Source organism: Thermobia domestica, chromosome 18 (genome assembly GCF_964235325.1).
Source record: "Thermobia domestica chromosome 18, izTheDome1.hap1.1, whole genome shotgun sequence".
NCBI classification, from domain to species: domain Eukaryota; kingdom Metazoa; phylum Arthropoda; class Insecta; order Zygentoma; family Lepismatidae; genus Thermobia; species Thermobia domestica.
Window position 1 is genome coordinate 140,305,068 of NC_137471.1, and position 18,854 is coordinate 140,323,921.

Sequence of the window (18,854 nt, forward strand, 5' to 3'; positions counted from 1 at the left end):
TTGACAAAATGTGGTTTGCGGTATTTACATTATTTTATTGTACGGAAATTTAAACTTACTATTAATTCCATTTTCTCAATAATTCAAACAAAAATATGAATTTATATATTACAATATTAAATTTGTGAACTTTTATATGTTCGCGGCCAATTCTTTTGATAATGATACCTCGGAAACCATAAGCCCTAGAAAGATGCCGTTTTCACTGATCGATTGCAAATTTCGTGTAAATTGTTGTTTTGATTGGACATTTTTTTTACAATGGCCATAATTTCTTTATTACATTTTTTACGGGTACACTGGAAGTATTGGCATTTAAAAATAAAGCATCATATCCTACGAGTTATATACTCCAACACCACACATTTGTATACGGGATTAGTATATCTCTCCAGCGTTTGTTTCATGGCCAAATGATAATGAAAAACAAAGGATAACCATTTCTCCAGTCAAAGATGAATCCTTATTGTTTGGAGTTTTTTTTTTTTTTTTTTTTTTTTTTTTTTTTAATGAACACTATATATCACTCAGATTATAATTTACTGTGTGTGTAATATACTTGCTTATTACATACTGCATACAAGAAGGAAAACACTGATCATGCATGTATTAGAAACTCCAACCAGAAGTAGGTTCAAATCTTGCAGACGGTGCGAGATATTGAAAAAATAATAGAAAAAAATCTCCCCGTTATGATACCCCTTTCCGATTTTTATCAAGGCGTCTTTCACTTGTGTCTGTAAAGGGACATGTACAGATGTTGTGAAGAATAACAATTAGATTCATGCTCATATGTAAATAATGTGCTGTGTACAGAGCGTAGGTTCAACTAGTAACTTATAAAACGATTTTGTAACTGGATAAAACGGTACATACAAAGGTAGATAAATATCAATATACTTACATATCATTTTGTATCCATAACAATTCGGGCCACGGTTCATACCATTCTTGACTAATATAGTTCTCAAATGCTCCTACAGTTACCCATGCATCAATGTCTTCTTCGCAAAAAATAGACGGATCCCACAAACTCACACACAAATCAAGAAACTGACTCCCTGGAAGTAACAAATACGATATATTAGATCAAACAGTCCAGATTAGTGTGTAAAAATAATTACAAATATGTGCCTGGTTAATTACGCTCTTAACTATTTATTTATCAACACAACAGGTAGATACCCAACTACAATTTGAAATATTCAATTCATTTTTTTTCAATACTTTTTATATATCTTACAGGACATTGTGCATATATCAATTTTATCATGTTCACTACGTAATTCGTTATAGGCAGACCATATTCTCCAGAATTGTGACTTCAGCATTATGTTAGTCTTAGCTTTTTTGCAATCGAAGAAATTTGTTATATAAGTTCTAGTTCTAACTGAAGGAATATGAAGTTTACTGTTGATTAGAAACTATAAAACTGTCCAAAGTGTACTATAGTTTTCAAATGAGGAATAAATTCTAGTTAATTTGTGTACCAAATATCTACTAAATTTTGATTGAAGTTTTTCAATTTGTAGGCGAAACTTTTGTTGCGAGGGGTTCCAACTTGGAACGTACATGCGAGTAATACATTTTCAAGAGTGAAATAAGAATTGAAGCTTTTCTGGTGTCGTGATGAATATAAGATACCGCTCTTCAGCTCAGCCAAACATGGCTTTCCCTCATTCAAAGATAATATATGCAAACACAACCAATCAGGGCTTCCTACTCAATCAGTCAACCAGCCAATCACAATTGAGGCCATAGACTGACGCTGACTGAACGTCGCCCCCTTCCTGCCAGCATCTATATAATAAAGACTTCTGTTTTTGGTCTCTAATACTTTATCCTAAATACCGGAACAATGTTGTCGGATTTCAAAACGTTGGACGACTGGCTGACTGCCCGAGAACAACTATTTTCACAACTATTTTTATGAGTGTTACAGTATTGTTCAATTCCTTCCCACTTTTAATTATAAATCCTAATAATTTAAAAGTATCATGAATAACATTTTAGATGTGATTATTAAACGTTAATTTAGGGGTCAAATATAACACCCAGATATTTAACTGTATTAGATCTAGTTACAGAAGTGTTATTAAACTTATAATCTTGTTTAACGCCAATCTTATTTCTGCTGAACGATAATTCGTTATATTTGTTTATGTTTATTTCAAGTTTATTTGATTGAACACCAGTTCGCAACACTCATAGTCGTGTTTTAAATTAAGACAAACATGTAAAGAGTTTATCCTGGCATATATTTTGAGATCATCAGCGAAATTTTTCATTATTGAGTAAGTGATCCGAGAGATTATTGATATATAACAGAAATAGTAAAGGGCCTAGGTACGAACCTTGTGGAATTCCTGTAATGTAACATATTCGTCTGATTTTAATTCTTTATAAAATAGACAACTGTAAACTTACCTTTACTTACACGTAATGAAAGGAATTAAGTGGGGGCTGAAGAAAAATGATAATTATTTACTTTGTTAAGCAGTATTTTGTGACTAATTCTGTCAAGGACTCTGTCAGTCAATATATTTGGGTATATTACGTCAACTTGCTATCCTTCATTTAACGAATTAGTTATAACGTCGGTGACTATTATTAGATTAGTTGTTGATTTATGAATAACAAAGCCATGTTAATAAGTTGAAATTAGAGGTTTAACATGATCAATAATCCGTTTATCAAAGATCTGTTCAAGTATTATCGCAAAAGTGCGTAAAATGATATAGGACTGAAATTATTAATTATTTATTATTATATTCAGGTATTGGGCAGACTAACGAGGATTCCTATTTATCACGGAAAGTGCACGATTTAATAGAGAGGTTGAAAGCAATCCATTGGAGATATTAAAATATGTGAATATAGCCTGTGATTATATACAAGGATATTCCATTAGGTGCTACAGCAATTCTGGAAAGCTTTTGATTACATTTTAAATTTCGTGTAAATGAATTTCATTAACACATAGGGTTCCTATTTCATTCTCGTTAGTTGATGACATGTTTGCCATAGTCATACTCGCTCTGAAGAAGAGGATAGAAATATAGAAGACAAGTATTGAGCACAGGTATTAGCTATTTCGTCATTATGATGAAGGTCTGCCCCGCAAACTTCAATGTGCACCCAAAGAGACGTTTAATTCTACTTTTTAAATAGTTCCAAAGTTCTTTAAAATTATTGCTGATATTTTCTTTCAAATTTTGGATAAATAAATAATATGCCGCCTTTGTTAATGTCCCACGTCTTAATGTCATTATTTTTTATAGAAGTTGATTGAGTTGGTAAGTTTATATTATAAAGTTCTGCTTGTGCAGGTATAGGTAGAACATAGATATAGCAAATTACAGTCCAGAATCGTTTTCTTCTCCCACTACCAAATTTTATTACAATATTCCACTATAATATAAATAGATACAAATTCTCTACTAGTGTTTGGGTAAAATAGGCGTCTCTTTGACCTGGTGGTCTCGGGAAGGATGCCTCACGAAGCAAGTTACGTGAGGAGGGGTAGGGCATTGGATGTTCCACTGCAAGCAGAGAGGGATTAGAGTCCCGACAAAGTTCCACTGCAAGCTAGGCGGCTGTTGTGATAAGGAATCTCCCAATGCTCCACTGCAAGCAGAGAGGGTTTAGAGTCCCGACAAAGTTCCACTGCAAGCTAGGCAGGTGTTGTGATAAGGAATCTCCCAATGCTCCACTGCAAGCAGAGAGAGTTTCGAGTCCCGACAAAGCTCCACTGCAAGCTAGGCGAGTGTTGTGATAAGGAATCTCCCAATGCTCCACTGCAAGCTAGGCGAGTGTTGTGATAAGGAATCTCCCAATGCTCCACTGCAAGCAGAGAGAGTTTCGAGTCCCGACAAAGCTCCACTGCAAGCTAGGCGAGTGTTGTGATAAGGAATCTCCCAATGCTCCACTGCAAGCGGAGAGGGTTTAGAGTCCCGACAAAGTTCCACTGCAAGCTAGGCAGGTGTTGTGATAAGGAATCTCCCAATGCTCCACTGCAAGCAGAAAGGGTTTAGAGTCCCGACAAAGTTCCACTGCAAGCTAGGCAGGTGTTGTGATAAGGAATCTCCCAATGCTCCACTGCAAGCAGAGAGGGATTAGAGTCCCGACAAAGTTCCACTGCAAGCTAGGCGGCTGTTGTGATAAGGAATCTCCCAATGCTCCACTGCAAGCAGAGAGGGTTTAGAGTCCCGACAAAGTTCCACTGCAAGCTAGGCAGGTGTTGTGATAAGGAATCTCCCAATGCTCCACTGCAAGCAGAGAGGGTTTAGAGTCCCGACAAAGTTCCACTGCAAGCTAGGCAGGTGTTGTGATAAGGAATCTCCCAATGCTCCACTGCAAGCAGAGAGGGTTTAGAGTCCCGACAAAGTTCCACTGCAAGCTAGGCAGGTGTTGTGATAAGGAATCTCCCAATGCTCCACTGCAAGCAGAGAGAGTTTCGAGTCCCGACAAAGCTCCACTGCAAGCTAGGCGAGTGTTGTGATAAGGAATCTCCCAATGCTCCACTGCAAGCTAGGCGAGTGTTGTGATAAGGAATCTCCCAATGCTCCACTGCAAGCAGAGAGAGTTTCGAGTCCCGACAAAGCTCCACTGCAAGCTAGGCGAGTGTTGTGATAAGGAATCTCCCAATGCTCCACTGCAAGCGGAGAGGGTTTAGAGTCCCGACAAAGTTCCACTGCAAGCTAGGCAGGTGTTGTGATAAGGAATCTCCCAATGCTCCACTGCAAGCAGAAAGGGTTTAGAGTCCCGACAAAGTTCCACTGCAAGCTAGGCAGGTGTTGTGATAAGGAATCTCCCAATGCTCCACTGCAAGTAGAGAGGGTTTAGAGTCCCGACAAAGTTCCACTGCAAGCTAGGCAGGTGTTGTGATAAGGAATCTCCCAATGCTCCACTGCAAGCAGAGAGGGTTTAGAGTCCCGACAAAGTTTCACTGCAAGCTAGGCAGGTGTTGTGATAAGGAATCTCCCAATGCTCCACTGCAAGCAGAGAGAGAGGTGAAGGTCCCCACAAAGCTCCACTGCAAGCCAGGAGGGAAAGGAGGTTTAGAGCTCCACTGCAAGCTAAAGGCTTGGGTTTAGGTACTTCCAAAGCTCTACTGCAAGCTGAGGAAGGGGATTTGACCATTTGGGGACTGATGCTTGTCGCTGAAATCCTCTCGGTTATATAGAGGCTCCAAGTGAGGTGGTGGCGCTGTTGTTCCTTCGTTGTCACGTGACCAGGATTTCCTGTCGTCTGCAGCTATAATAATCTGTAGTAAGACGCACATGGTTGATGTTTGTAAATATAAACACATGACGGTTGTTTGTAATCACAATTATGCAGGAGATTCACACTACGATTCCAATACACATTATGATACATTGCTTTCGTTTTTTATTTTTGAAGAATTTCTTTTGTGAAACAGTAAGCATAGTTATAACGTGAGCTCTTTTAGGCAGAATATCCAATCAAATATTTAATATATAACATCATCAAAAATTCTCACTAAGTCGTTAAGATTATCGTATGTTTTAAGCGATTCCAACCTACAAATTGAAGTTCGTAAGTCAGCTTTTCTGCAGTTGCATCCGGATATGTTGCTCTTCTGCTTCACTTTTACTGTCACTGTTGACTGTCGTTTGACGTTTATTACACTGGCCGGATGATCAGATCTTTAACTAACGGATATGATTCTCTACCGATTACCACTTCTGACATATTTGGCAAGACTAAATCTAAAGTTCGACTAAATTTATTAGTAATATTACTTAATTTTAAATTATAGTAAGTCGTAAAATTATATAAATGTTTACATTTAGATGAACTCTTTTAAAAGTTAATCTAACTGAAATTTATCTCTTACAAGTTGAAATCACCAATCAGAAGAATTGAGCTAACTTCAGAACTGTTAATTTCAACTCGGATAAACAAATTATCATAACACTTAAAGTTAGATTCAAATTGCAAGTACACTACACAAATAAATATTGTTTCTTTCCTGCATTTATTTACAAGCAATCTTAATTGTTATCAGCACTTTCTAATAAGTACATGTTGTACTCAACCAAAGCAGAGAACCCCCGCCCCCCTTTCCCAGTTAATCTTTGATTTGCCAGTTGTGATAGTGTTACGATTTTGCCTCAAGCAATGTATCTGTTATTAAATACTTCAGAATAATAACGTGACTCAATAATCCATGTTTCAGGAACTGCAATCAAGTCATAATTACTTGATAATACACCATAAAGGGAATCATTCACTTTACCACGCAAACTATGAGCGTTCTGAATATATATATGGCGCAGTTCTTGAGTTTCTGAATGTACAGTTGTATTGAATGATTCACTTGGATCAACTGAAGATAAGTTACCAGTTTTCTCACTGTATTGTTCTCAATACCTTGACTTCAGGCTGATCTTTTCTTGTACTTGGAAGCGTCCAGGTAAGTTGGTGTGCGAGGGAGCAGAAGAGTCCTTTCTTGTCACACTTCGGCTCCATGATAGTTGACAGGCACACTGATTAAAACACGTGTCTGGCTGGAATCTTCAAAAGTTGCAAAAACATCCTCGTTCAGTTCTTGTTAGCGTTTCTTTTCATTGTCTCCAGTTCAGATAATGTATATCTTCTTCCATCTATATGTAAGTAACAAAACTGGATGTGCGCATATTTACCCTGTTTACGTGCATACATTAAATAAAGTTGTAAATTCTTACATATATATATATCCTTCATGGCTAAGTGGTTAGCGTACGCGCTTTTGGCGTGGAAGACCTGGGTTCGATTCCCGGCGGGATCTCATGAGGTTCGGATTCCACATTAATCAGTAGGTCCACGTCTCACATAGCCTCGCTGCTACGCTGCTGAACGGGGCATTAAACTCAAAATCAACGAGGAATTTATATACGATAATGCAGCGTTTCCCAACCGGTGTGCCGCGAGGAAATCGGAACAAAATTATTAATTCTATAGCAATAAATTGCAAGACATAGGGAGAAAATTGTATATTTGTGATTTCACATTACTATGAACTTCTACTATGACTGTAGATTTATAGTAGAGGTTCATAGTAATGTGAAATAACGAAACTTAAAATCGTAGATAATTTTAAGTTTCATACTGTGTTACTTTTCTGTACCTTTTTAATGTGGACAAAGGTATTTGTTATCATTGTTATGACTATTATTGCTTCTTTATTGTTGCAGACTATTTCGTAACTTAAAATTTGAAAAAAATCATTCAATCCTCTTGGCAAAGCAAATGTGCATACAAATTACCTACTGTGTTTTAAAAGTACAAGAGATTTGTTTGTTCGTTCGTTCTTGAGTGATCTTTCTTCTTTGAGAAAAATCGGATACAGCTTTCGAAACAGAAAGGTATTTTTTTTAAAAAATCTGAGTCCTATATTTCATTGCAATTGTTTTGAAGTTTTAAATTGAAATGAAAAATAAGCATAATGATTTTCCACGGGGGAAAACAGTAATCGAGCTTTCTTCTCTGTGAGAAAATCAGTAATCACAGAAAAAATACCACAGTACTTTATATTTACAAATAATAATACTAATATCTATGAGTGTGCCGCGAGAATTCAAGCTACCCCCGTAGTGTGCCGTAAGTTGAAAAAGGTTGGGAAACGCTGCGATAATGTCTATTTCAATTAGGACACTTTCTTCCTACGCGATACACTCGTTGCAGCGGCTTTAAACTTCATCCTATTTATGGATTTTTTTAAAGCTAAAAGAACGAAAATTTAGACTCGAAAATAACGAACTAACAGGGTTTTCAATCATCCACTCTCCTTTTCAAAAGAGCTTGTGCACTAACTCCCTTAAAGACAAAGACTACTGGTTGTTGTAGACCATTTATTGCTTGCTTACTCTAGAAGATAATTTATTATATGCATTCCTGCAACAGGATTTCATTTAAAATTCAAGAAGGTTTATGTTCTGTGTGATTATACGAGGCGCATCCAGAAAGTAACTTTCCCAAAGACCTTGAATAGAAACAAAACACAACAGAGTGGAAAAATTATTGTACCAGATACAGGATGTGTTCAGCTATTTTCCAACATATTTACCACCGGAATTCAGACATTTGTCATACCATGGGACCAACTTGTCTATACCTGTGTCATAGAACTCGGCCGCCTGAGATTGGAACCACTGTTTGACAACCTCTCCGTCATTCTGAAAATGCTGATACTGACCTGACAGAATCTCTTGAGGATTCTGCATGATGCGTTCCCGAACAAGGTCTACAAGGTCGTCTGTGAAGACGGTTGGCCTCCCACTACGCTCCTCATCATGCACATTTTGGCGTCCTGCTGCAAATTGTCTACACTAGCAACGCACCATCCGCTTGCTCATAACGTTACGCCCATAGACCTGGCACAGCTGACGATGGATTTCAATCGACGTTATGCCCTGCGCATTCAGAAACTTTATCACTGCTCGTACTTCACATGTGGTGGGATCCTGAATAGGGACGTCCATCTTCAACCATTGCCACGACGCTACTGAAAGCAGTAGGGAAGTTCCGCTGGCGCATGCGTTATGCTAGGACATTACTACCTCACGTGCACGCAAGTCGCTTCGCGCAACATACGGTTTCATAGCTATGGGACGCGTAGGAAAATTACTTTCTAAATGCGCCTCGTATTTGCGTTTCAAATACTGATAACACTGCTGTTTTTCCTTCAGGCACATTTTGTTTTCAATCTGAAATTTGACTAGCAATATGTTGAAACCATGTAATAAAAACAAAGCATAAGTTTAAGCACACTTAGTGAAGATAGCTACAACACTCAAAAAAAGAATAAAAATCTTAGTTTCTGACCAAAAACAAAAATTGTTTTCATTAAAAAATATGAACGAGAAGTGAGCGAAGAAAATTCACAATACTCGTCATTCTAGTCACTCTAACTACCGAGACTTCAAGAATGAAAAGGATAAGTGTGGAAATAAATCTAAAACAAAATAACATTGGTGGAAAGTAGATAAATTCAGAGACAGAGAAAGAATATGAAATAAGGACACCATTCTGGACATTCGAGATCAACACGAACCATAAAAGATATCAAATTTAATATAGAAGGAACAATACCTACTTTGTGCTCGATGTGTATCGCTACTGATTCTTCCTTTGACCGTTTCCACAGCTGCAACTGATATCAGTATGTACGGAAGCAAGGACTGGAGAAACTTAATTGACTGGACAGCTTTGTGCTCGCAATCACTGCCTTTCGCTCGATTATTTGTAGTGAGAGTCTATTAATGAAAAACAAACTTCAATTAAAAAGTTAAATATATTTCAGCAATTATACTGTAAGCCACCTGAAAACCAATCTTATTAATAAACTCTAAGCACACTTACTCTTCCTTCTCTCTTCTGTTTTTTCTCCTAGTTAACTTTGTTTAATTAAACATGTTACCTTAAATTTACCTACACGAAAATACACAATAGCGACGCAAGCACCTTTCTTAATTTATTAATATTTCAGCAAGTTATATATAGTTGGCGTTCAGGCAGAAGTCACTTACTCCAAAAACATACGGATGGAGTTAGGCACTTCTTCCAGTACGAGGACTATATACAAGGTGAAATATACGACGTTTTCATACATACTATGAGGTTAGATGTAGCAGATGGCATTATAATGCTAAGGATAACCACGCTTAACATCACAATCTCATCTGCTACATCTAGCATAACAATGTTAGAACGTCGTGTATTTCACCTTGTGTATCGTTATCGTACTGGAAGAAGTGATTAAGTCTATTCGTATGTTTTTGGATTTAAGTGACTTCTGCCTGAACGCCAACGATATTCTTCTTTTTCGTATTTTTATAAATATTATACATAAGACATATTATATGCTAACCTTGCAGTTGTTAGGTTCGTACGAATAAAACAGTAGCTCCAGATGAGTCATTTTTAAAGGCCAAAAACTAACTCACTCACTCTATGGCTTATGGAACCAGGAGGTTCAAAGCAGCGTTCACAAAACCTATCCATTAACTTCTATCCTTAGCCAACTGGATCCGGTTTTTACTTTGTATTCCTATCTGTGCGAGATCCGTCTTAATATTGTCCTCCCATCTGCGCCTAGGTCTTCCTAATGGTCGTTTTCCGATTAGATTTCCAGTAAAGGTTTTGAAAGCGTTCCTACTTTCTTCCATTTTGGCTACATGACCTGCTCACCTGAGCCTCTCCTAGACTTGATGATGACCTTAACAAATTTTGGTAAATGGTATAGGTTATGAAGTTCCTCATTATCAAGTTTCCTCTTGAGTCCGAATATTCGTCTCAAGACTTTGTTCTTAAATACTTTCAGTCTACATTCTCCTCTCAGAGTAAGTGATCATGTTTCGCAACCATATAGAACAACAGCAATAATTATCGTTTCATATATTTCAAGCTACAAATTCCTCGGTAGAATTTGGGACGACAAAAGATTTTGAACTGAATAATAACACGAATTTCCTGCTTTCAGTCAACATTTAATTTCTTCGCGGATATGATTTTGGTCTGTTAATATTGATTATAGATATTTGAAAGTATTCACTTGAGTCTAACTTTTCCCCCTTAGTGATTGCATGGAGTCAGCCGACCCCGTGTCGTATAGTTTAACTCGTCTGCAATGGCATGAACCACTTCACTGATCCACCGTGAACTCCTCTCAAATCATTAAAAAGCTACATCCTTCACAATATAACATAATCATCTAAATCATTTGAAATCTTGCCTTTTATAATAATGTGTTCCATTCATTAATATGTTTAAATGAATCCTAAACTAAAGTCTGAATAAGAAAATTCTTGTCCATGAGCTTTCACGTCGGGAATGGTCTGAAACAAGATGCGTTGTCGCCATTATTATCATGCAACTTTGTTCTGGAATATGCTATAAGAAAAATCAAAGAAGGTAACCAGGACGTATAGTTAATTAGTATCCACCAGGTTATAGCGTATGCTGATGATGCAAATCTGATAGGAGAACAATAGAAAGTAATATAGAGGTTTTATTAAATGCTTACACGTTTATGTGTTTAGAAGTAAATGAAGAAAATTAAATATAGAGAAGTTAGCCGAGATAATGATATGGAAATTACGGATGCGTCAAAATATTAAATAATACTTTCAACAAAGTAGATACTTCCAATTATCTAGGATCAATATTAAGAGACCAACATCTTATCCACGAAGAAATTAAATGTTGACTGAAAGCAGAGAATTTGTGTCAATATTCAGCTCAAAATCTTTTCTCGTCGCGAATTTTGTCGAGGAATTTGAAGCTTACAATATATAGAACGATAATCATGTTTGTTTGCTGTATGGTTGCGAAATATGGTCGCGTACTTTAAGGGAAGAAGGTAGACTTAAAGAATTTAAGAATAAAATTGTTAGACGAATATTTGACTAAAGAAGAACGGGAATGGGAAATAGCAAAAACTTCGTAACGAGGAACTACATAATTTATACGGTTTACCAAACAGTGTTAGGGTCATCAAATCTAGGGGACTCCGGTGGGCAGGTCATGTAAGAATAGAAGAAAGTAGGGACGCTTTCAAGGTTTTACTGGAAATCCAATCGCAAAACGGCCATTAGGAAGACCTAGGCGCAGTTGGGAGGACAATAATAAGATGGATCTCGCAGAAATAAGAATACAAAGTTGCTAAGGACAGAAATCAATGAAGAGCATCCGTGAACGCGGCAAAACACCGGGTTAAATACGCCATTAATTCCGTTCTGCAGAACAATAACAGTGCTGTTGGATTAACTAACTTTTTCTACTTAAAACTCTGACTACTGTCTAACTACTATGTAAGAAGAACTATGTACCTCTTACTTACTACAATTAACTTTATTTATATTTCTTTTATTAAGCATCTTCTCCCTCACGATGCCCACATGGCTCATTTTACAATGTTGTGTTATCGGAACAAAACTTGTCAAACCAACCACGAATAATGCATTCATCTGCTGTTCCTGGCCTAAACGCACTTTTGTGTGTGTGCAGAATGGTCCAATTGGAATTCTCAAGAAAATAACTTACAACTGAGAATTCTTCATGTTCTATTTTCATACGATCCTGTTGAATAAAGCACTGCATTCTGAATATCTGCGTATCCCACAACAAGTTTACTGGATGTCGTCTGATTTTATGACGTTTCACGCGTTTCTGTTGTGCTGCTGAGGTAAATTTCTCATCAGATGTCTAAAAGAACCTTGCATTCACACCAACAAAATACTTAATGGTATACAACATTTTGCAAACATTTCGGATCAAGTATAAACAGTCGAGATGCTTTTATTATTATGCTTATTTGTTACAATAAGGTCTCTTGTTCATACTTTTATAGGCAAAAGAAAATAAGGTCCCACCGCCACCACAGACAATTGATCCTAGGACTGAAAAAGAATGTGCTGTTTACTTCAAGGACATTTGATTATACATGGTGACCAATAAAGGAGGTTACGCTGTTCGAACTTTAATAACTTGAACCAAAATAAACAATGTATGATTTTCTTAAGTCAAAAGACGATCAAAATATTGCCGATGATGTTCTAATGTGAAATATGTTCAAAATGTCCTCCAATAGCAGCAATACCTTGTTGGCAACGGTGCAGAACAGGCCAACAAACATGTGATATGATTTCCACTGAAATGGGTTCACAGGCAGTTTCAATCGCCTATTTCACGGTATGATTTTGTGGCGTAGACAGTGTTTTCAGAGTTCCTCACAAAAAGAAATCTAACGGCGTTAGATCGGTAGATGTGGATGAATACTCGACACTTCGTCATCTTCCTCTCAACTACCTCTCAACATGTTCCATCCAGGAATTGCCGCACGTCTTGATGGTAATATGCCGGTGCACTGTCTTGTTGAAGAAATTTCATCTGGATACAGTTGATGAACAGCTGGCACAATTTTTCTCTACAACGTGTCAAGGTACTTTACATCTATTATTGTTCCTTGAAAACACAATGTCCAACAAATCCTCTGACAGATATACCACATCACATTGATAACCCAACAAATTAACAGCTCATTCTTCCATAAAATTGGGATTATCTCTTGCCGAGTACATACAGTTGTGGTGATTGATGATTTCATTCAATTTAAAAGTTGTCTCATCAGACTAAACAATGAAATCAGTCAATTGTTCATTATCGTAAAACTGGAGGCGCCTTTCGGGATCGTCCTCATTGATTACGTGAAGCAACTTGAGAATATAGGGTTTTCACCTTGTTCGCTTTAAAATGCGGTGAACACTTGATTTGCTTATACATGATTCACGCGAAGCTTGTCGTATGAGCTTCTGAGGGGATCTTGTGAAAGTTGTAACACTGCTTTCACCCCTCTTTCGTCCGCTATTGACTTCCTTCTGTCACACCATCCCTTCTTTAGATCACACACAGTTCCTTTCCTCTCAAACATGTGCAATTTCGTAGTTGTTACACGTGGTAGTGGCGCAGTATAAAATTCTGCTTCCCATCGTCTTTGCACTTCTTTCATAGTCTCACATTTCCAGAAACACTTTAAAATCCACTTTCACTGTTCAAAGGAAAGGTTCCCAGACATCTTGTCAATTACTTGTCGCTACTGGTAACTGAACTGAAAATACTAGACTGCCCCAGAAGTCCTGCATCATGAGCACACTGACCTGCATCAAGTAAAACTTTGAAAGGATATGTGGCGCCACTAGTGAAAACCGTTAGCAGGCATAGAGGACAGGTTCGTGGGATCAAGTGAAGGCAAGTACTATGTGTGTAGCAAGTGATTCCATAAAGTCAAAAAGGGCAACATGAGTGAGGACGAAATTGCAATTCGAGATGTGCTACGATTTTTATGGGAAAAAAAGGACTAGCTGCAGAAGCTGCAGCGGAGGAAATTTGTCGTGTAGAGAACGAAGTAGTACTGGATCGATCAAGAGCTTTCCGTTGGTTCAAAAAATTTACTTCGGGTGATTTAAGCCTCGCAGACAAACCCCGCAAGGGTAGACCTGCGATGGACATTAACGACCCTCTGCAAAATGCTGTGAGTGCTGAAGAGCGGTTGAGGCATCCAAATCGACAGTAAACCGTACATTGTATGACATGGATTGCGTCAATAAACAGCCCCGACAAAGTCCCCATGAGGTGACAGAGGAGCAGGCCTAGCGCAGAGTGGTAATTTGCCAGATTTTGTTAAAAATAAAACAAAAACAGAAAAAAAAACTGCGTGAACTTCCTTTCTGGAGGAGAATTGTGACAAGAGATAAGAAGTTTAAAAAAAAAAAAAAAAACTCATACGTAAACAGTGAGTGAAAAAATAACAGGAATTCCTAGCCAATGTGAAACAGGACAGATTTGGGAAAAAGCTCATGTTGTGTGTTTGGTGGAATATTGACGGCATAAATCATTTCGAGTTTGTTTCAGAGGGTCGTGCTGTAACAGGTGAACTGTATTCTGAACAATTACGACCAGTGTATGCCATTCTGAACGAGAAATATCCGGCATTAACGAGAAGGAAAAAGTTACTGCTGCAAATTGATAATGCTCCGAGTCATCGGTCTCGAAGTGTGACCAATACCGTGGCTGAACTTGTCGGATTTGAGTTGTTACCTCATCCTGCCTATAGTCCAAATATTGTACCCCCAGACTATGATTTGTTTCGCTCTCTTTCACATTTCTTGTGTGATTGGCAATTAAATTCATATGATGAGGTGCATGCTGCCTGTCGTGAGTTTTTCAATTTTAAACCTGCCACTTGGTATCGCCATCAGATTGAACTGTTGTCCCAAAGATGGGTGAAGGTCATTGAATATGAATAAAGATTTATCCTTGTTTCTGATATTCGTATTTCATTTGGTGCAAAATTTTTGGGACAACTTGGTAAAACGAAAACAATCAACTGAATGGGAAAGAAAACAAAAATAAATGAATAGCTACACACACTAGTCACGAGAGCTCCAAACAATAATAATTTAATCAGGCTATCTTTCATACCTTCTCTGTTATTAACATTCAAACAGTGTCAACTCCTTTGTAGGTAACTCTGTATATACCTACATATTATAAACACCATATAATATAAATATAGGGTGTTGCAAAAAGACAAAAAAAAAAAAAAAAAAAAATGGAATAAATTGCAAGATATTCACAAAATTTTCAAGTTTTAGCCATGCTATTACAAATTCTCTATGTGTCCACCAGCAGCAACGTGAACAACAAACGTTTGCCGAATTGTTTCCACCATTTCATCGGAAGTGCAAGGAAGACCTAGACTCTTACATTTGTAAAAGCATCCTGTCTCTTCAAATTAGCAATATCAACGACGAATTTTTGAGTGCAGGCGGATCAATGCCAAAATGCGGACGAAAAGCACACTGGACCGAAATCACTGTCTCAGTCTTTGCAAACTGCAGCACACAAAACGCCTTCTGTTATGTGGATGCCATCTTACTTCTGACTGACTGCAAACTGAGAAGACGCATTGCCTGATATCTAAGGGCGATTTTCTGAAACTAGGCCACGTCCATTCAAACACTCATTTGCTTGCCGGCATGTCCCATGTTCCGTAATTATTACCGTCCAAAATCAAGTCATTCTTTTTGAAACACGGTATACATATATATATATTATATAAATTTTGTTCACTATATAATGAACACTAATAAGAAAGCCGATATACTAGAGTTAAAAGTTTAAAAATCAGTCAATAGTATTTACATGCTGTAAAACAACCCATTCTTTTTCTTTATTAAAACTAATTTGTCATCCCTAACTCATATTTAAGCTGATCCGTTTAATCGCTGTTTCGCAGTTTAGTGCAATGGGAGAAAAATATAAATTTCCAAGAAACTTCTCCGGCACTTTTCTCAAGAATATTGCACTGCATTAGCTATACAACGAAGATATTAAAATTTCTTACCTTTACTTGCGATGTCAATTTATTGATAAGGCGCGAGAGAAGACTACTTTGTAGCAAATTTAAATCAAGCGACCACTTTGCTAGAACTGGGACGAGAACTTCTAAAGCGCAATTCACCACACTCGGAGATGGATCTTCTAAAGCTTTTAACACTAATTCTTCACACTGGAAAGATATATATAAAAAAAATTACTACGTGCAGTGAATCTATAGTTAATAACATTTGAATTACATTTAACAACACAATAAATGGCCGAAGGTAAGTCCAAATTATGACATTTTAAATAATATTAAAAATGTGTCAATTACCTTCTTTAAATGAATAAAAAGTATAATTTATAATTAGTTGTGATCTATAGAAAATAATTTATACTGAGTACTCAGATTTCGCTATTTTTGTCTTTGATATTAAAATAATCCACGTCACGAAGTACGAGGGTAATTCAGAAAGTAATGCCTCCAAGCCTACTACTTGGCCAATAGTACTGCAAACATTCTGAACTGTTTATCATTAATGCACTGATGTTTAAGCTATAGAATGTCACTTATTTCACATCTCTTCTCGTTCTACAACAATGGAACAATCCATAGTATCCAGTGGTGACCAGCGGGCGCCCAGAACGCTTCTGAATACGTAAGATCGTGCGCCCAGGAACATTCATCACCGGCGCAACGAGTCGTGGATACAACATTGACCCGGAAACGAAGCGTCAGTTGATGGAGTACCGCCACACGTTCTCACCTCTGCCAAAAAAATTCAAAGTTGTCCCATCCATTGGCAAAGTGTTGTTGACATTCTTTCTCATCCCGCGTATAGTCCGGACCTTGCGCCCTGCGATTTTTGACTCTTCCCCAAACTTAAGGGTCAACGCTACAGTTGTGACGCGAAGGTGGAAGCAGCAGTTCGGCAATTATGTCGCCAGCGACGTGAAAAACCTTGTTTCGCGTTGGCGCAAGTGTGTTACCCGTAATGGTGGCTATGTTGAGAATGATGCCACCATTTGTAGCTGACATTGCAAGTTTTCCATTGATACCTAAATCGGTGCTATCTGTCAAACACAAATAAACGTATCACCTTGGACACATTACTTTCTGAATTACCCTCGTACTATCCTAGAGTAGCAAAATAAATACTGACGTTACATTTCAGAGAGCAGCTAAAAGCCTAAATTTTAAGAAATACTGTACCAACATTGTGTCAAAACGTGTACGTTTAGTTGAAAGTGTAGATTGTCGACCACTGTTCTATTCCTTGCTTCATAAAGTTTTATGCAAAGCAAGTCGAAAGGAATGAAATTTATGTATATAAAAATAAAAGTCACTATGTTTATGACTTAATGGACCGTATTCAGAGTCATTTTCGTGTATGAGTAGCGTCATACTAAGGACCTGACTACTGCATGAAACATATGTTAGTCGAACTCTTTAGTATGACGCTAATCGCGCGTCAGGACGACTCTGAATACGACCGAATAACTCTTGAACCACCCGACTGATCTCCATCAAATTTTCAACATAGATGACGTTCGGACCTGGGAGTGATGTTATCATCTCACGTTGACGGTACAAAGTAAGGGACGGGGCAGATATATAAAAATAAATAAAACTTAATAACTCTTGAACCGCGAGACCAATCCTGATTATATCTGCCCGAGGTTCGGGCCTGGGATGGTTTTTATCATTTAACTTTGACGGTACAACTTAGGGGAGAGAGAGAGAATGAGATATTTAAAAATGATCAAAAATGACCAATATTAGTGTAGAATCCATAGTTTTCGGGGTCGCTGAGACGAACAGTGACACTTCCGATGCCGTTTACATCCAAATTCATCCCCCATTAGTACTTTATGTCCAAAAATTAAACGTATTCTCCCCGTGCAAACAACGCGTATTCTGCTAGTAACTTTATATATTATGAAGTGTACCAACTATTTATCAAAAAGAAAGGTGAAAAGTGTTGATGAAATACACAAGTCGAAATTTTCTCACATTACAACGACGAAATATTGATATATGTCACTCTCCGGAAATGTCCTAACTATAATCAAGTTTCTAGTATACTAACATCTACAGTTTCTAGAGCAGTTTAAATAATTCGTTATTTGCATCATAGGCAAGATGCACACGCAGCAGCCGAAAGGAAGATAGAGAATCACACGGTTCTTGAAATCAGTCCTTGTCAAACCTCAATACATAATATGTTACCTGGTGGTCACTTGGTATTTTGAAACTGTGCTCCTTGTGCAGTAGGGACAAAAGTATGCATGTCAAGTGCGGTATATTGCTTTATATTGCTACCTTGTATTGTAATTAGTTGGTGTGCAAAGATGTTACATTCTTTTCGAGCTGCCTTTATCTAAACGGCACAAATCAAATTTAAAAAAATCAACTGTCATTTTACTGACTATAGCAGTTTTAATTATCTACTAAATGCTCGTTTTTCGTATGGGAAGAATGCGTTTCATTTTGTGGCATCAGAAGTGTCACTGTTCGTCTCAGCGAACCCGAAAACTATGGAGTCAACACTAATATAGGTCATTCTTCATCACTTTTAAATAACTTCCCCTCTTCCTTCCCCAAGTTACGGGGCTAAAATTGGATTTAACTCCTTAACGCCCAAGAAAAATGTACTTAAGATATTTTAACGGGACTTTGTATATATAGTAAGGACAGTATAATTTGAACATATGCATTTATTCAGAATAATATCTTATACCCTTCCGGAGATACAAATGTGTACCTTTAAAGGTACACTGGACGATTACGAGTTAAAACAGCATCGGAAGTGTCACTGTTCATCTCAGGGACAAAGAAAACTATGGATTCGACAACAATGTTGGTCATTTTCCATCATTTTTATTTACATATCTCCCTCCTCCCTTAAGCTGCACCATCAAAGTGAAATGATAAAAAATATCCTAGGCTCTTTGGAAATTTGATTGTG

The 18,854-nt window shown here is 37.5% G+C and overlaps 1 protein-coding gene across 1 annotated transcript in view; it reads right to left on the minus strand.

The window, feature by feature from the left end:
- LOC145675606 (RAB11-binding protein RELCH homolog) overlaps positions 1-18,854 on the minus strand; it is a 107,921-nt gene that overhangs the window by 44,797 nt on the left and 44,270 nt on the right. The window contains exons 11-13 of the mRNA XM_081746142.1: positions 15,911-16,075; positions 9,101-9,260; positions 905-1,061 (exon numbers count right to left, since the gene is read on the minus strand). Coding sequence (XP_081602268.1) covers positions 905-1,061; positions 9,101-9,260; positions 15,911-16,075 — 482 coding nt within the window. The remainder of the gene's footprint in view (positions 1-904; positions 1,062-9,100; positions 9,261-15,910; positions 16,076-18,854) is intronic.